Source organism: Ochotona princeps, chromosome 22 (genome assembly GCF_030435755.1).
Source record: "Ochotona princeps isolate mOchPri1 chromosome 22, mOchPri1.hap1, whole genome shotgun sequence".
Lineage (NCBI taxonomy): Eukaryota > Metazoa > Chordata > Mammalia > Lagomorpha > Ochotonidae > Ochotona > Ochotona princeps.
The window spans coordinates 32,203,540-32,223,957 of NC_080853.1; the positions used below are offsets into that span (position 1 = coordinate 32,203,540).

At 41.8% G+C, this 20,418-nt stretch overlaps 1 protein-coding gene across 2 annotated transcripts in view; it reads right to left on the bottom strand.

Annotated features, from left to right (window-relative positions):
- The window catches only part of PLCB4 (phospholipase C beta 4), a 350,035-nt gene that overhangs the window by 140,354 nt on the left and 189,263 nt on the right, over positions 1-20,418 (bottom strand). For both annotated transcript variants that reach the window (XM_058679484.1, XM_058679483.1), the window contains exon 3: positions 1,420-1,518. In XM_058679484.1, the coding sequence (XP_058535467.1) occupies positions 1,420-1,503 (84 nt within the window). In that variant the 5' untranslated portion in view covers positions 1,504-1,518. The remainder of the gene's footprint in view (positions 1-1,419; positions 1,519-20,418) is intronic.

Here is a 20,418-nt window from a genome sequence, read left to right on the forward strand (position 1 = left end):
ATTTCAGCAATAGAATAAGACCAAGGATGTGGCAGACAGTTGCGGGGGGCAACTATCAGTGATCAAGTGGACACCGTGTGTGGGAAACCAATGGAAATGACCTTGCATATTTTAGGCAGGATTCAATAATGGAAGAACTTGTATTTTATTCAGAGGAGGCTTTTTGCTTGTTTGTTTTGGTGTTATTGTTATTGTTGTTTTAATTCTACAGGAGGGAATCATACGAAGATTTTAAATAGCGAAGGGCCAGGATCATATATAAGTTGTTACCTCATTTTGTGATCTCTACTATAGAAAACAAACAAACAAACAAAAAAAAAAAAAAAGAAAGAAACAAAAAGATCTATAGAAAACTGTCAGAAATAACAATGCCTGCCTGTAGGTGGCGGAATATTATTTCATTTCTTCTTCAAACGCAATTAGCTGCTTCTGCTTGGCACTGGCATACTTATAGACGTCTCAATGGTTGTCATTCTGATGTTTTAAATCAACACAGGCCAAAAGTGACAATGTTTTGACCCATCTTTTGCCTTCCTCAACTTCTTTAGTTAAAAAACAAACCCAGGGAGCCCTCTGATACCTACTTCAGGAAAAGCAAGTGAACAAGCACTCAGGGCCTGCCTCTCATAAAGGTCTCATGCACAGGTCACTACACAGCTGGCAACCTGCACTCTGGTGGGCCACTCAATCCATTGCAAGAGGATCCAAATCGGACTTCCAACGGAGTCGTACTAAAAGTACATTTTGCCTCAGGGCCACACCAATTTCATCAGCCACTGCTCCTCATTTATTTCCAACTCACTAGAACCCAGAAAAAAACAAGGCATCTGCAATGGGATTGAGGCTTCAGCCCATCTCCCCTTCACCCATCTAAACACATGGGTAATGCAAAGACACCTTGCAGGTTCACAAGCGCTACGTCATAGCAGCCAAGCACACACAGTGCTGATCTTGCTGGTCTGCATAAATGAAATGTGCAAAGCCAAGGACAAGCACACGGCTTGATCACTAGCATTTACACACAGAAAGACTCAATAAGGCATGTCTGCCAAAAGGACTTCATTAAGCAAAAACTGTTACTATAGGAAATCCATTTGAAAAGTGAGACTAATAATAGCAACCACCTTACAAAGTTGTTGTGAAAAGTAAAAGGCATGCATAAAGTGCTTAGAAAGTGGGCTGGAGCACACTGTATAGTCAATAATTTACAGTCTCATTATCACCATTATATTTGGCACACAGGAAGCACTCAATAAATTATAGTGTCATTATCATTACTATTACATCTCAAAACTTGTCTCTCTTCAACAAATACCAGAGATGTTCATAGTTACATCAAAGCATACCTACTCAATCGTATAACTAAAATCACACAATTATTACAATGCGTTAGGAGACAAATTCATAGCACTTGTTTACCTCTTCATATCTGTCAAAAACAGCTCCTTCTTGCAAAAAAGAAGGGACTTCCTTCTGCCAGTTAAATTCATAAGGCTTGGCCATGATTATATTTGAGACCTAAAAACAAAAAAGAATATTTTATGAGTACACGGAACTTAAAAAAACACAGAGGTCAATCACTTGTATTTATGTGTGTGTGTGAAAAATCTTTGTTAATACAGGCAGACTAAGCTCCCAAGTGGTTGCCTTTCCTTCTTCCTTTATTCTGACCCCCAACTTGCCTTTATCTTGTTCTTCAACCTAGCAGTTGAGGAACGTTGTCTGTGCCGTAAAAGAATCTAGATAGAAAAATGGCCAGAGATGGCCAGTGACCGTGGTGATTAAGTGTGGGCATGCAAGACAGAATGAACCTCAACATGGTGGCTTCCTAGCTTTCCAGTCTGCAAATGAGGATGAAAAGCATTTCTTCTCCATGCATTCTTCCATCTTTCTAATCTTGATGACCACACCTTTCCACTGGCCTCCCCTCGGTTTCATTTTACATGAAATAGCAACAAATGGTTTCTCATATTAAGTGCTTATCTCTATGAACACAACATATTTCATTGGTTTAAGTGACTCTCCCAAAAGCAACAAACATTCCCAGTATAAGATGCTTGCTAGCACTCACTGCTATCCACTTTACTCATCTCTATCTAGGGTACAAATTGGAGAGTTTGGAGGGGTGGGGAGGTGGATGGAAACAGGATGGTCATTTTGGCCTGAAGGGGGAATCACTTCATAATCTGTTTTCTCAAAGCTTCGCAGCTCAGAACAAAGCAAGAGACAGAGAGAGAGAGAGAGAGAGAGAGAGAGAGAGAGAGAGAGAGAGAGACAAAGAGAGAGAGAGATAACTTAGCCACATGACATTGCAGGATCCTGAACCTCTCCAGTTTTAAACTGGGTGATGGTGGTGGGCTGCTTCCCTATGTCCTGAAACACCTAACAGGCCTGGCATCGGGGAGAGGCTGGCTTATTTTACACAGTGATTTAACTGTGACCTGCAGAGTAGGAAATGTTGACCCAGAGGTTGTGTTTTACAAAAGTTTGATCCAGGTAATTATTTTTAAAATAGGAATAAATGAGAGTACATGCTGTAGTCCAAATGAGTGCAGAGAACATTAAAGGGACAAAGAGTTACTTTATAAAAGCATGGAGTGGGGAACTGGCCCACACCACAGCTACATCCTTCCTGCATTCATCTCGAAGGCTCACCCACAGCCAGCAGATACAGCAAACTTGCACTGTGCCATGCCAAAGGTTCCTCTTCTCAAACTCTCCAGTCTGCTTTCCAAGGCCTCCTTCACAAGATACTTCAAGGTGAAACTACCTCTTCCATGTCCTTGAAAATCAGTACCTCAGTACAAAGGACCCAAGGGAAAGGTCCTTTCCCTGCTTGTGGGGGAATAGGGGAAGTAGGGGAGCATCCGACACCTTTCACAAACGCCCGAAGCAGTTACTGGCAGGAGACCAGTGGGCTTTCAATTAGTCTCACTGTTTCTAAACCCTTACTCTATTGTACTGGTTGCTCAGGACTGCCTCCCTGAAATACAAATAATTCAGCAGAGAAGGAACAAAACACAGCAAGTGCCAACAACTAGAAGATGAAGAGAAACTGGAAGAGTTAGGAGGAGAGTGTGACAGAGGGCAAGAGGGCAAACCTTCAACCAGGACATGCACATCACCCATTCAGGTGGCCTTCCATCTGCTGTTTGGTGAACCATGGAAAATAGCAGCTATTTGGTGTTTTCTGGCTTATCTACTCTGCATCTTTATACACTGTTTGGTCTCCTTTGGTAGAACCACAAGGTGGTCTCCAAGATTTTTCAGACCATCCATCCCAGATGTACCAACACTAATCCTACTCATCCCTTCAATGATTTAGGTCAACATGGATAAAAATGTTGGCAAAGAATATTTTGTCAGTGGTCATGTACTTCATGTAATATGTGAAACCAAGTTTATGTAAAGTGCTGGGTTAAGCAAGGCAGACTTGATAGAAACATCCTAATTGCTGTAGTGTGAGAATGTCACCCTACTAGGCCAAAAGAAAAAAACAAAAAACAAAAAAGAAATTGCAAATGCTTTTAAGTTAAAGATGTTGAGATGGGAACATTATCCTGGAACATTCAGGTGAACCCATACGCAGACTGGTGTAAACACAGGGAGCCTGGGGGAGATTGGATATGGACAGACAAAGAGACTTTAGATGCAGAGCTGAGTGTGATGTGACCACAAGTCAAGGACTGCTGGCAGTCACCGAAAGGTAGAAAAGGCGAGCAATAGAGTCTTCCCCAAAGTCTGGAGAAATGTGGTTCTGAAGATACTGTGACGTTTCAAATGTCTGGTGTCGAAAACTCTGAGAGAACAAACTTGTGTGGTGGTCAGCCACCAGTCTGCTCTATTTTTTACTACAGCCCAGGAAATGTATAGGCAGAGTCCCTGTCTTTCGTCCAAAGTCTAGAAAGTGGCCCCGTCAGTGTGCAATACAGAAGGGATAGCTCTCGCTTGAAGGGATGGTCATCCAGTACACGGATGCTCAGCCAAAACCAAGGAAGACAAGCAACAGAGCAGTGTCACCTAGGAATGAACTCATGCAACGTCATCCTTAATCCCAAAGCTCTTTTGTAGACAGATATATTTCTGTAGCATATCCATCCCAGGGGACCAATCTCTTCACATTTTGCACCTCAGCAATAGATGCAACCTTCACGGAAACCCATGCAGCTTGTCCCAACTACTCTAGGCAGTCTTCATTTCTTATGTCTATTTATGATTGAATCCATTTACTTGAAAAAGCATTTGCTTTCACTTGATAACATATAGCTTTCAAGTGAGCCAAACTGTACCATGGGTGAGTTATGAATTTTATTAAGTATAACTTTTATCTTTTACCTTCAACCTTACAACAAAGCGGTTCCATAACGAATTAATTCTTTCCCCCAACCAACCATTCAAATCCCATTAAAGCAAATAAACCATGACCTTCAGTGACTCCACAATGCAAACAAACAAGGCTATTTTCCAGGATACAGAGAATCGGGATAAAATTTCCACTGACCAAAAGTAAATTAGTTGAATTTCTCAAACAAATTTCTGCCTCTTCATCTTCAAAGATGATAGCCTTATCTTTCCAAAAAAAACAGATAAGCGGCCATCACCAGATATCTAGACTGTCTAAATAAATGGTTTTCCTTCAATATGAATCTAATTTGACATTGATGTATTGCATCAATACTGAAAATTTTCTCCATTTGCTAAAAAAATCTTCATTTTTATCAAACCATTAAATAACCTTTTCAAAAAGCCTATAGGCAGTGCAGGGCTAAGAAAATGACAGTACACAACACTTTTGAGGGGTAGACATAAGGGGATCCTCTTTTTGCTTTATTTTATTTTTTAAATTAAAATACAAATTACAGTGGGAAAGAGAATCTCCCATCCATTGGTTTCCATAACTAGTCACAATGGCTAGACTTAGCCAATCCAAAACCAGGTGTGAGAAACCTCTTCCTGGTTATTCCATGTGGGTGCAGAGGCTGAAGGACTTGAGCCATCTTCTGTTGCTTTTCCTTGCCATTAGCAGAGAGCTGGATTGGATGTGGAGCAGCCAGGAATCAAACCACTACTCATATGGGACGCCTACACCAAAGGTGAAAGCTTAGCTGACTATGCCATTGTGCCAGCCTGGGAATTCTTACATATTTTGATGAAACAGAATTTCACATTACATTTGTTTAGACTTGAGATGTCCATACTCTTTGATGTAGTAATTCCAAGAGAAAAGATTTAGCCTATGTAAATGAATTCAAAAGCTATGCACAAAGCCACTGTTGTGTTGTTAGCTGTTGAAAACTACATGTCTTGTCTGAGTATCACTAAGCAATTGGTTAAATATACTGTAATATTTAAGTGTTCTGTGAACATTAAAAATGATCTTTAAGTAGATACTTGCTTAAAACACAAAACTTAGATGTTTCTAGAAACATTCACAACTCTGTCAAACAAATGCAAATGTTGTGAACATATTAAATAATTTTTAGAAAGCAGACTATACAATTGTATGAGAGTGTTACTCAGATCTTGATGTATTATGTACATATACATATATACACACATATATATGAGATGCATATATACACACACACATATATATATGCACATAAATAATCTACAAGACAGACACCAAAATCCAAACATTACTTACACCTGGATGAGGACATTTTGTATGATTTTTATTTTATTTAATACTTTCCTGTATTCTAAAATACTCCTAGTGACCTTAGCTTTCATATTCAGGAAAAACACTTCCTAAACTCAAAGGAGGATGACATTAAAAGGCTTTTTTTATTTCTTTTCCTATAAATCAGTTTTTAAACAATGTCTGTTTTCTGCCAGAATTCCTGGCAAGAACAAACAGCAGGAAGAGACCAGTAAATGAAGTGTAAAACATTCTCCTCTCCTCTTCAGGATTTAGAACCGTGACCATCTCAGGACCCTTCACACGTACTAGCAATGATTGATTTTAACGCCCTATTTAAATAAGTAGTGACTTGATCTTAACAGTGATTAAAGTTAAGTGTGAACACTGAAACCTCTACTAAAATTTGGGAAGAAATTTGATTATCGTGGTGATAGAATTAATCTTCAATGAATTATGCAGAAGCCTAGAGCCTCTGCCATGACTACTCTATTATAAAGCAATACCAGAATAAAATAATGCGAGTCTATAATAAAATAACACAAAGTAAACAGTCATGATTTATCTACGTGTCCCCCTCTTGAATTGTAACCATTATTAAGAGGCAATATGGCTTTCTTGAAACGTTAATTAAAAATCAGATAAATAAAATATATTAAATGTGAATTACCTATATAAAAGTATGGGGAGATACTTGTGATCATATGACAGACATCATTATAACGCCTTTAATAAAATACATCCAAAAACTTTGTAAATTCCTGATATATTTGGAGAGCCAGCCTAATTTGAATATACTGGATTACTGTTAATATATTACCAGAGAGAAAAGGTCATATCTTTCTTCATTCATCTCAAGGTTCATGGTTGACAGCCCTCTGTCAGATGACAGATCATGGTGCCTCTGGGAGCCTTTACCCTTCTGTTTCAAAGGCTAGGGTGTGAGGCCGGCTTTTGAGTTCTCCAGAACCAAGGGGTGCACACACTTCTTAAAATTGAGGGTGTTCACAGACTCAAAGCGGCACTAAACAACAATAAAACTACTATACCAATGCATGAGGGGGGAATCGGGTGCGATCCTGACAACCTCTTAACAGGAGGTCATGTGCGTGGAGCAGGGGGGCACTCCAGAGTGGAGCAGGTGGTATGGAGGAAGCTTGGATCCCAACCATGAAGACTCCCAGACCTTCACCACAAACTTCTAATACGAGCAACAAGGACTATACCCCAACTGCCAAGGAGGCCACAGGGAATTGGATGCCCTCGGAGGCTGAGTACTCTGAGGTCACCCACCCCCAACCAGAGCTTCCGCAGGGGATGGAAGAAGTCCAAACACTACCGTGCAGAAACCAACGTCATCGGAAAGACAACCAGAAGCCCTGAGCGGTCCACAGACACAGAAGAACAATAAATGTCCTTCGGGACCAGGGAGGAGAGCTTTCTCTGGTCCGAGCCTGGCTCCACCTCTGGACCCCCGCCCTCCCTCGCAGTGACCATCGGGATCGCTTCGAAAACCCCTCACAGCAAACAATCATACAAACTAAAAAAAAAAAAAACCTAAAATAAATAGACAAACAACAGAAAGTAGAGCTTGAAATCTGACAGGAAAGAGCTGGCGTGGATTGGCTCATGCCTTGCTGGGTGGGACACAAAGATTAGTCACTCCTCACCATGGTGTTGAGGATTTTCCTGCACACCCCCCCAAAAAAAATGTTCTACACCTTAAATGTTGACAAATATCTTGTTAGAGTTACAAGCCAGTCTAGATTATCCCAAAATCTGTCAAGATCAACAAAATTATACTTCAACACAACAAATGGCTAAATACTAAAATGAAATAGACAGGAGACAGCTGAATGGTACCCTATAGCCTTTTCAAGGTATATAGCAGCCGGTCCGGTCCTGTATATAAACTAAAATTGAGATGTCAATGAGCTAATCATAGGTTGTGGTTAGGACTTGTTTTTTGTTTTTGTTTTTGTTTTTAACATACTGGTTACTCAAAACCATGTCAATTCCATAATATTGCAAATTGCTGTTGATGTTATATTGGGACTCTTAATTGACTGTGAGGATATTATACCAGCTCTGACTTCGGACCAGAAATGGTCTCCCCAAGAAACTGTTCAACCCATCTGGACAATAAGTAGCTGGACTCCATGCTTAGTATATGTTTGCAAGGAAAGAATCTTGATTGAATTTGAACTGTAATGCTGCATCAAGGTGGAGGAATCCACCAAGGGGGAGGGGAGGGGGAGGGGTGGGGGGATTCCCAGAGCCTATGAAACTGTCACATAATGCTAAATATTAATAAAAAATATATAAAAAATTTTTAAAAATTTGAAAAAAAATTGAGCGTGTTTATGCTCAGGATGAAACTGAATTTTATTTGGGCAAGAGATGTGCTTATGTGTGCAAAGCAAAGAACAATATAATGACTCCTGGTGGCAAGCCTAACAAAACCAGAATGATCTGAGGAATGGCAAACTCAGGCTCATAGAAAAAGAGGCATGGTTTGTGCCAAATTCTGAAGCAACCTCCCCTCAAAGGCCACTGTGCCTCTCACGGACTTCAACTATGTGGGAGATGTAGAAAGGAGCTGCAGAAGCCCGCTTCCGCCTGACCTCGTCCTGGCTGTTACAGGCGTTTGGATAGGGAAGCAACAGGTGGAAGATCTCATTCTCTTTCTCTCTCTCTCTTCCATTCCCCATCCTCTCCCTCCATTTCTCCTCCTTGTTCATTTGTTTAAAAAAAAAAGAAGAAAGAAAAAAGTAATTTTAAAAGCATAGCAAATATATTTTATATGTTTTATATGACCCAAGAACCTTCAGAAATGAAGACCTAAAGAAATGGGAGACACCTGTGTATTTCATGCATAGGTTGTTGGCGGGTGAGCAATAACACAGATGTAATATTAGACAAAAAGGACATGAAAGGACAATGAACAGGGGACCTTGGCAAGGTTACTTTATTCAGATTCTGCTTGAAGTCCCCGGGACTTCATCTCTTCCCTCTGGGAGAAGGTAGAGAATCTTCCATCAAACAGTCTCATATGCTTGTGCATCTGTATATGCAGTGGGGAGGAGGCAGACACACGCAGAGATGCAGGGGTGCACCCAGGAAAAGGAATATATATAAATAATTTATCTGGGTTTTCCCTAGCTTCATGAATCGTTAATTTGTTTCAGTAGGAAACTTTTTAGTGTTTGTTTTCATCTACATGAAATGAAGAAAAGGAAATAAGAGGGAGGGGGGAAAAGCGAGGAGGAGGAGGATGGGGAAAGAGAGAGAATGAGATCTTCCACCTGCCGCTTGACCCTCTGAATGCCTGCAACTGCCAGGACTGGGTCAGGCTGAAGCCAGAATTCTGGAACTCCTTCCTGCATCTCCCACGAATGCCAGGGATCCAAGAACTTGGGCCATCAGTACTTGGACCCTGCCGCTCATGCTACGTGGCAGACCCTGACATCGTGTGGGGTGCCCGTTTTCAACCTGATCCAGCCCTTGCTATTGAGGGCATATGGGGAGGACTGATGCCCTCTAGGACGCAGCAGCAGCAAAGCGGAATCAAAGTGGAGTAGTGAGAACTCAAACCAGCATTCTGAGGCAGAATGCAGATACCACAGGCAGCGGCTTAACCCACTGCATCATAACATCTGCCCCTGTAAAAGTTTTTCAAACATATTATTTATATTCTGCAGAGTAAATGCATGTACATCTTAGCTTTTATGCCTCTGAAATGAGAAACTTGCACTCTTATTGACTGAGGAGATGTTTGTGAAAGGTAAACGTTACTTTACTTTTTAGAAGGATTTATTTATTTATTATTGGAAAGGCAGATATACAGAGAGGAAGAGAAACAGAGAGGAAAGATCTTCAGTCCGATGCTTCACTCCCTTAGTCACCGCAACGGCCGGAGCTGAGCCAATCCGAAGCAGGAGCTTTTTCCAGGTCTCCTACATGGGCTGGTGCAAGGTCCCAAAGCTTTGGGCCGTCCTCAACTGCTTTCCCAGGCCACAAGCAGGGAGCTGGATGAGAAGTGGAGCTCCTGGGATTAGAACCGGCGCCCATATGGGATCCTGGCGTGTTCAAGACGAGGACTTTAACCACTATGCTGTCACGTAGGACCCTAAATGTTACTTTATAACTAACGAATACTTAAGGTCAACAGAGTGAACTTCAATGACTGCCCCTCCCCTCAAAAAAATACAGAAACTTGAGAAATAATTATTAGGTCATCCTAGCATACATGTAACTAAAGGGTCAGGTGGCAATTTTTTTCTTTTTACCTGTTTTAAAAGCAGTAGTTGTCAGTATTTTCAATGACAGAGATAGATATACACTGGGTTCCAGGCACAAAAACAGCTTCTCCCATAGTGGAAGTTGTCAACCAAATTCAGTGACATTCTGGGAGAGCTCACCCCATCACTGCCACAACAGTGGTTCTGATGCTTGGGGAGTTGAGAACACAATGATAACACACAGATTAAGTGCCAGACACTGTCAGGTGCAACCCAAACAGATTATACAGCATTCGTACCTCTTGCATCTTATCTCAAGCTATTTTTAAATGTTTATATTTTGTTAGAAAGGAAAAAAATGAGAGAGAAAGGGAGAAAAAGAGGAAGGGAATGAGGGAAAGAGAGAATAAGTAAAAAGCAGAGGGAGGGAGGAAAGAGGAGGTGGAGAGAGAAGAGAATGAGGGAGAGACAGAAAGAAGGAGGGAGGGAGGGAGGAAGAGAGAGAGAACAAAGGAGGAACAGTAGGGTAGGTATACACACACACACACACACACACACACTGATTGATCTTCCCTCTCCACTGGTTTACTCCTCAAATGCCCACAACAGCAAGGGATGAATCAGTCTGAAAACAGGCATCCAACACTCACTCCATCCGGGTCTGCCACATAGCATGAGTGAGCCATCATCTGTGGCCTTGCAGGATGCACTAGTAAGAATGCCCGATTGGAAGCAGAGCAGCTGGAACTAAAACCGTAGCACTGATCATGGGATGTAGGCGTCCCAAGTGTGGTGGCTTAATGCACTGTGCTGCAATGGCCGCCCCTTGAGGCTTTCTTACTCAGGATTTCTTGGCCAGAGAGCAGCCTTTGACCTTGCAGAGCCCAGGAGATGCAGGAGCAGGGACTGTATGGAGACAGGTTTGCCTTAACCTCTCTTTCAGGGTGGGTGCCTCACTAAGTAGAACACCCTTTTAGCCATTGGTAGTGATTCTGGACAGTCAAGTAACATAGGAAAATGATCAGAGAAGGTAGACTCCATGGACTTGCTTTCAGTTGGTGGTTCTTAGAAGACGGGACCCAAACAGCAATCACCATTTGGGAACCTTTAAGGAATGTGGACTCTTAGGCCCCACTCAGAGCTTCTGGCCCAGAAGTCAATGACACATCCAGCTATCCACCTAAGTCTGACATAAGCTAACGTTTTAGAAATCAAATCTTATCAAAAAGGAAAAAAGAGAAGTTATTTTAATCTTTATCTGCAATGTAGTTCACCAAGCTAGGCACTTGGAACAAAGGCTCTGGCAAGGAATAATAGGGGTCTGCTAGTCTAGAATGCACATCTCTCGCAGGCAAAGTGAGGTTATGAGACTCTCGGCACTGCTGCTTCTTTCCAAAATCTGGGGTAGAGACAGGGACCTTAAGTAAAAGGGTTATTTCTTCCACCATTTCTTAAGAGATTCACAAGGATGGCAGGTCCCTTGAAGAACACAAATAAGGGGTAAGCTGGTGGCAACAAGTAAGCAGAAAACATCTGTTCAGTCTGCAATGTAGACACTTCAGTCACTTACATACTTACTCCAAGCTGTTGCTTCTTTTAGCCCAAATTGCTATGGTCCCTGTTAGCTCAGAGCTGTGCTCTCTAAGAACTCAGGGAGAAGATACTGAGTAAATACTCAGCACACAGCCTCCTCTTAATTTAAGAAACTACAGCTCACAAATGAACATGAGGGTTATGGAAGACACGTGGCCTCAGCTAGCACAGGATGACAGCATCTTTTTCCACTTCTACTGCTCTCCTTTCTGACTTCTCATTTCACTGCATCCAGTCCTGAGCTTTATTTCTAGCATATTTCTCATCCTTCCTCAACTCTGAATCTGTCTCTGAAACATGGCTAAATACTGCTATCCTGATCAGAAACTGCATTAGACACTGTTTCTGCATATTCTTTATGCACTGTGTACTTTCCTCTCGGTAGAGCTCACTATACAATATAACCAGCTATATACCTATGTGCATCCTCAGGATACAATGAAGTCTGTGAAGTCTAGAACTTTGTTTTCTATCAGACACTCAATACACACTCAGTGGACAGAAGGATGAATAAATAAATACCTTACTGTTTGATGAACTTTCAACCGACCACATAAACAAACCAAGGCAGAGGACAGTGAACTCTTCTGCCATGCCATTGCACATTTCAACACCATTGCAGTGTGTGCACCTGCTCTCTCCCACATCTTGAAATGCTGTTCCCAGGCTTCTGCCTTCACGAGAACAAAAGCCTATGTGAACACAATCTGAAGAATGAGTGAGCTTCTGTTATCTCTTCCTTTCAAAAAAGAAATGTTTGTCTATTTGAAAAGGAAGGAGAGACAGAGATATTCCTCCCTAAAGCTCTGTCATGGCCTCTTACTGCAGAAGACTGCAGTGACTGGGAACTCCATCCAGAGATCCCATACTGGTGGTAGAAACCAAATGTCTTGAGCCATGAGCCGCTGCCTCCCGGATTCTGCAACAGCAGGAGGTTGGAACTGAGGGGTGTAGCTGGGTCTTGAACTCAGGAAATGCAGTGTGGGATGTAGCCACCTTCAGGGCTAGATTCAGTATCTTCTTCGAAGTTTCTATTCTTCATCATATTCTACAGCTGGCTGAACCGGTGATGTCTGTACACATCAATTGCACACAGGGTACAGGTATGTGACCATGGCTCAGCTCAGACTGCTCACCACTGACTCTCAGTGGGGGCTACTCAGGCTGGCAGTTGGGACCCTAAGCATGGCACCATGCCCAGGACATGTCCCCACAGGGGATATTCTCCCATCCCAGGGGACGGCTGCTTGAAGGTGACTTTCTGAGCTGCAGCTGAGGTGCTCTTGTTTCTCATGCCCAAGTCCTGGCCATTCTGTCCTTTATTCGTCCTTCGACTTGCTCTGCCAGTTATTAGGCAAAACATCAGCCCATGAATCATACTTGTCAAGAAGGCTCTTTTTAGAGGCCTGGTTTTGCCTTAATTATCAGACAGTTTCAAAGGCAAGAATTTTATTTTATCTTTGCTTGAATAATCTCTTTGAAATTTGCCTCAGGCATGTGTATGGCGTGAGTCTGAAGACTGAGGAAAGGACGTCACAGCAGCCAGGCACACTGCTACTGAGAGGAGCAGACACAAACTCACAGACAGGGAATCTTCTACTTTAAAATGATGTTCTCATTAAAATAAACACACAACACACAGTAGGCTATTAAATTTTATCAAGATTTCATATGTTAACCAGTCTCCAAGCTACTTTGAAAATAGGTCTTGCTGGGGCCCGGCATGATAGCATAGTGGTTAAGGTCCTCACCTTGCATGCACCGGGGTCCCATATGGGCACCAGTTCTAATCCTTGCGACCCTGCTTCCCATCCAGCTGCCTGCTTGTGGCCTGGAAAAGCAGTCGAGGATGGCCCAAAGTCTTGGATCCCTGCACCCACGTGGGAGACCCAGAGATGCTCCTGGCTTCAGATTAGTTCAGCTCTGGCCGTTGCGGTCGCTTGGGGAGTGAACCATCGGATGAGAGATCTTCCTCTCTGTCTCTCCTCCTCTCTGTATATCTGACTTTCCAATAAAAATAAATAAATCTTTAAAAAAATAGGTCTTGCTATTATTATACAAGAGTCATAAGATTAGGATAAAATATAGGACCATTCTTACTGGAATTGAGTCCAGAATTTAAAGGAGAAAACAAACTATCTTTCCTTGGTTTTTGAACTAAAAGCTAATATTTAAAATTAAAAGACTTCACGCGAACTGCTGGACTCAGAACTCTAATCAAGAAAAGACAGAAGACAGAGCAGATCAATCATTCATCTCAGCTACATGTTAGCAGCGAAAAATGGGGCAAACGGAGACTTTATGATGGACCATATCAATCAGTGGACGACCTCATCGAGCGAAACTGGCAGCGATTCATAACTGGAGAACTATTAACACCACTCGAGCACGTATCTCAGAGCATGCCCCACATCCGGGACTCGGGGTGGGCGGGAAACCGGGTGGGGCTTCTCCCTCAATATCCTCCTTTACCTCAGATACAAGATGGAAACAATATGGACATAATAGTATTGCCCACTTCCCTATCCCCCTGAACCTTTTTTTTTTCTTTTTCTTTCTTTAACTGTAATTAACTATGAAAAGATTGTCAACAACAACACAATAAAATAGATTATATAAAAAAAAAAAGACTTCACGCATTCCTACACATAAGGGCATTACCACATGAACTGAAAATAATTTTGATCAGGGAAATGCAACCTAAATAGAGTCCAAATTTCACCCAAGAGCAGCAATCTTCTGCATTTGGGATTGGTTCCCCAAAGACTTTAAAAGCTTAAAGTCAGGGTAGCACTGAAACCAGTAAAACGTAGCAGTGAGTATGAGTACGCAGGTATTTAGTAGTGAGCATTTAGCAGTGAGTAGTGAGTATGCAGGTTTTAAACTTTAGAGAAGTTAATTTTCTTTTTTGTCCATATAAATCCTCCTAAAATTCTCCAAACATTCTTCCTCCATTTTTTTTTCTATACACAAAAGTACCATCAGTCCAAGGAAAGAAACAAAATCCTAAATCTCAGTAAACTTATGAAAAAAGCGAGGGTACTTTTCAGCTCCCTCCCTCTCCCCATTGGCGATTATTAATTTACAATTTGAAATGAAGGTGGGAAACTGTTATATAACTGAGAGTATGCAGAAAAGCCAGTTGTAAATATGAGTTACTGTGTTTCGTTTTGCCCAGCAGACCAGCAGACCAGCAGGGAGATGGAAATTCAGAGTGTTTCATTCACTGCCCCTGCATCCACACAACTTGAAATAACTCTTCTAACGCAATATTAGAAAAGTAAATTAGAAGGATCCAAATGGGTCTCACTTTAATGACACATTACACTGTTTCCATGATTAATATTGAATTAAGATGACCTGGACAACCTACTGTAATGGAAACAGAGGGGCAGTCCTGGCTCTGTCCCAGTTCGCTGCGGCACTTGTAAACTTTGGGAGGCCCCTTAAACCCTCCTCGAGATCTATTTTCCTTTCAGAAGCCAACAACGTCATGTTTCTGACCCCTTCTAGTTTACATTAATTTGATGAAATATTACATGGGCTCTTATAATATGCAGATGTTACTGAAGAACATGCATGTCTTTTCTGAAATGCATGTTATTCCTACAATCAAAGTTACAGTCAAATGGGTCCAAAGACTAGAACAATGCGTTACTGTTGTGCATTGACAACAACTGGACAGGGTAATTGCTCGGTGACATTTCTGGGACAACTCGTCAATATCAAAGCACACTTTCAAGATGCCAAACACTTGCCCAGTTTTTGTAAGGTCAACAGTGTTCAAATAATTGTCTCTTTCACTAGCTGCTTTCATTGGATCATTTTTAAATGTGTTCGCTTCCCTGGCTTATATAGAAACTGAAAAACATCTCTCAGGCCAACAAGGTCCAGAGGCAACCGAAAGGATATCAGAGGTCAGAAAGAGTAGGATGTGAAGCAATTTAGTTTAGCAAATGTTTCTAACTTATAATTCAAACCAGGCTGAGGTAAAGTGCAGCTACTTTAAGTGAAGTCTTTTTTTCTGGCTAGAAAAGTTCTTGGATCCCCCAAGTGTCAGCACTAATAAGCAATGTCACTGACAACTACTTTGGTCCTGGGTCTGTAATCAATTATTTTGTTTCTTAAGGGAGAAAGCTTGACCAAGCAAACTAGAAAATGTAAACCCACTACAGGCAAATTTCAAAGACCCTCCAGCAAGAAGTCAAGAGCCTGAGCCAGAGAGCAGGGGGAGGGCATTCCTAACTCAGCCACAAAAGCTAGACATTTTGTAGCAAGGTGGAGTGGACATGGGCTTCTGTCACCATTTGACTTTGAATCCTCATGCCAGGCTAATGACCAATGACATGTTGAGCTGCTTAACACTCTCACATTACGGACTGTCAGCACCAACAGAATGCCTTACAATGGTAAGCATGTCCACATAGTCTCCTTAAGTTAGGAATCATAGCCCAGCTGGCACGCTCTGGGAAAGAAAGCTCTGAAAACTTTCAGCTCTTTCATTTTTTTTTAAAGATTTATTTTTATTGGAAAGTCAGATATACAGAGAGGAGGAGAGACAGAGAGGAAGATCTCTCATCCGATGGTTCACTCCCCAAGCGACCGCAACGGCCAGAGCTGAGCTGAGCTGAAGCCAGGAGCCAGGAGCATCTCTGGGTCTCCCACGTGGGTGCAGGGATTCAAGGCTTTGGGCCATCCTCGACTGCTTTCCCAGGCCACAAGCAGGCAGCTGGATGGGAAGCAGGGCCGCCAGGATTAGAACTGGTGCCCATATGGGACCCCGGTGCATGCAAGGTGAGGACATTAACCACTATGCTATCACGCTGGGCCCAGCTCTTTCAATTGTAAAGTTTATGTATTTCAATCTGCTTACATGGCCAGGGTTGGACAGCAGAAAGACTATCTTCCATGTGCTGCCAGCTCATACTCTAAATGCCTCCAATAGCCAAGGCTGAGTCAGGCTGAAGCCAGGAACCAAGAATACAATTCGGGTCTCCTCCATGGGCAGCAGGAGCCCACAGACTTGAGCTACCAATGCCGCCTCGCAGGATGCATCAGCAGCCGTTCAGATTAGAAGCAGAGGTGCTAGGACTCAAACAAGGAGTGTCTCAAGGAGTGGCTTTACCCACTGTGCCAATAACCTCCACCCAACTCATGGTCCTTTAAACCTAGTAACAAGCCTTTTGACACCTCATTATCTGAACCTGGTCTCAATATACGGTTCTTTAGCTTCAGTAAAGCATGCTGCCAGAACGAGAGAAAATTTCATTTTCCTGGAATTGTAATTAAGTGGCTTTTATAAGATACAGCTAAGCCAAAAATGTAGACTGTTTCAATAAAGTAGATGCACATGTTACTATCACCACCTTGTAAAGAACTGAAAGCAGATTATTTTAACCTAAGCAGTAAAATCAGGAAACATTTTATTTCACTCAAAAGAAAATGAATTTAATTTTGTTTCATTGTTCATGCATTCATGAAACAATTGATCACTTCAAAAAATCATTGTGTCCTTAATTCTTCACTTTGTTTTTATTTTCAGGCTGTTCTACATGTGACAGATAGAACTCAGTTTTATAAAAACAACAAGTTCTAGTCTCTTGGTCCATGACATCAATCGGCTTACAATGCTATTTTGAGAGCACTGGTAGCACGTTTGAACAAAATATGTTAAATGTAGATGAAATAATAATTATGATTGGGCCATTATCCATGTGTATATATATAAATTCATTTATTTATTTGACAGCCAGAGTTACAAACAGGGTAGGAGGGAAGAGGGGAGGGAGAGAGAAAGAGAGAGAGAGAGAACTTGCATATGCTGGTTCACTCCTCAGATGTCTGGGGCTGGGCCAGGCTGAAGCCAGTACCCAGGAGTTTCTTCCAGATCCCCAATCTGGAGAGCGGGGGTCCCAAACACTTGGACTGTTTCCCAGTGCTTTGCCCAGGCCATGAACAGGGAGCTGAGTGAGAAGCAGAGCGGCCGCGACAGAAACTGGTGCCAATATGGGGAGCCAGCGCTGCGAGTAGGATCTTTCGCTACTATGCTACAATGTCGGTTCCCATTATATATATTTAAGTGTTTATACTTTCCTATTTGAAATCAACTACCCAGGATAAAATAAGTAGATAAATCAGATCCAATCAGGATGATTACATGAATGAGAAAATTAGGATTTTGTGAACAAACAGTAACTGTCACTAAAATAATTATTGTGTTTTGGAACTTTAAGAGAAGGCGAAGGCAGATTTTGATCACATATATCTAATGTCACATTCACCACAGCCAAATTTATTGAAAAAGAAAGAAAAACAACCTTCATTCAGAATACCCATGTGCCAACTTTCAACTTACTATGCATGTCTTAGAATATGAAAGTTACTTCAAAACTTTTGCTAAATGCTTTTGATGGGCCCCAGAGCAGTAGCCTAGTGGATACATTCTCACCTTGCCTGTGCTGGGATCCCATAGGGGCACCGGTTCGTGTCTCCATCCAGCTGCTCTATTTCCCATCCAGCTCCCTGCTTGTGGCCTGGGAAAGCAGTCGAGGACAGCCCAAAGTCCTGGAACCCTGTACCCACGTGGGAGACTCAGAAGCTCCTGGCTCCTGACATCAGCTCAGCTCAGCTCTGGCCGCTGTGGCCACTTAGCAAGTGAATCATTGGACGGAAGATCTTTCTGTCTTTCCTTCTTTCTGTAAATCTGACTTTCCAATAAAAATAAATAAATAAATAGATCTTTCACACAAAGTGTTTCTGTGAGTTGCTGGACATGTTCATCTTAAGACTATCCTGGGGTGCACACTTAGCCTGGAAGACAACATGTCAGTAGACCTTGGTGTCTCACATTGTAGTGGCTGGGCTTAAACACCAATACCAGCTCCTGACTCCAACTTCCTGGAAGGCAGTGATGAGAGCTCAGGTGACTGGACACCTGCTACTCCCATGGCAGACCAGGCTTGTGCCCACCCAGATTCAACTGTTATGTGTATTTAGAACTGGATCAGCAAATGGGGGAGCTTGTACACACTTATTTTCAATCTCTCTCTCTCTCCTAATAAATAAAATTTAAAACAACAGATCTTAATAATAGACTAATAAATTTATAACTAATTAATAAATTAATAAAACAAATCCTTCCTTAGAAAGGAGTTACAACAGCCTCAGCAAACTTACAGCTTTCCACATTCTTTCAGTAATTTTGTGTATCTTGTGCCACAGTTTTAAGTAACATCCACAAAATAGGAGGCTGGGAAAGTTCTACTGCTTAAGCAACCGCTGATGAGAGAGGATGCTAGGCAGGTGACCTAAAGCCCATGGGGTAAGAGTGAAGTTCTGGTGAGTTTGGCAGGGTCTATTAGCAGAACCACTTCCTTTGGATTCCTTTGTCTCCATCCTGATTCAGGTATTTAAAAATCATCCCCATGGTATGGAGAACAACACAAACATTGTGTTTATTCAAAGGAAAAAATCTATGTTCAGTGGTCTCAGGAGTTGAGATTTCAGATTAACATCAGGAAAATAAGCCTTACTCTAGCAAAATGAGCTGTTTCACAGAGCAGAGGCTTCTGTCCATGTCAGGATTTTGATGTCCCTCTGTTTTTCTAAGTTATCCAGGGATTATTGCACTGGATGGGAGGTGGGACTAAATATTCCTCTACCATCTTTTCAGAAAAAAAATCTGGTTTAGTGCCTTACCCTTGGACACTATCAGTCGTTTTCCAGATTCCTCTGAATGAAAGTAGAAACCTTTGCTCAGTTCAAACACATATCAAAAGGCACTGCATATTTACTGCGTATGGGAACATTAGCTAGAAGTTAAGTGGTAAATCGCTGCATACAGAGTGATCAGTAATCAACTGTTGTGGGCATTCCTGTCTAGTTTTCCACATCCAAATGGACTTGGAGTTAATACAAAGGAAAGCTTCCTCCCTCTTACTCAGCCATCATCCCCCTCGGATTTGCGGACCTGAAAAAGGCTCTGGAAAGAGTCATGACATCAAAAGGCCACAAAACGCAGTTCAGAAAACAATGATTCACACTGACTGTGCCTCCAAAGACTTTTTCCACACCAAACTAGAACTGACACACGCTATTAGGAAGCCAAAGCTTCGGGCTTCAGATTTTGGTCATTTTTGGTCATCTGTATGCCAGCCTGCAGTACACAAAGAATTTCATTTTCAGGATCCCAGCCAACTCTTTAATTTTTGGAAGTTCCAGTTCAGTTGCCAAACATCCTATCATATTATTTTATAAACTGGATATGGTGCCCTGATTCACCACTCTTATCATAAACCATTCTATTCAGCCTTGCTGTATAACGGCAACCGCAGGCTTAGCCACCCTACTCACTACCCTGCACATTGATTTTTTTAAATTAATACATGAAGCTTACAGGTGAAATGTTCTAACTTGTTAATTTCTTCTAACAGCACAAAGATGATTAGAATGATGAAGATAGCAACCGTCTAATTCGCAGTTAAATGACACTCTGGGAAAGAGAAAACATGTTTTTGAAAATCGGCTTTCTAGTTTAAGAATGGACAAACACTACTGTTTGGTTTAAGGGAGAGAAAAGCACAGCAATCTGAAGAAATTAGATGTAAGATAAACCAAGAAATGTAAATAAATCACAAACTCTTGTTCGAGAGCCTTCCCATCTCTTCTGTAGTTTATATCACAAATTTCATTAAGGTTTCACAGGATGGTCATCATTAGATTTCCTGCAACATTGAACTATATCTTAGCGATACAGAAGCCCTCCATGAGCCTGAAGTATCAGTTCAAGGCCATGTTTATTAAGGTTTTCCCAAGACTATTCACTTTCCCGAAATATTACAAACATTTTCAAGTCAGGTGAGCAGCAGGATACAAAACTGTGGTGCATCAAAACAAAATCAAGAAAATGCCATTATTGCCTATTAGGTCTTCGGGATTAACTTC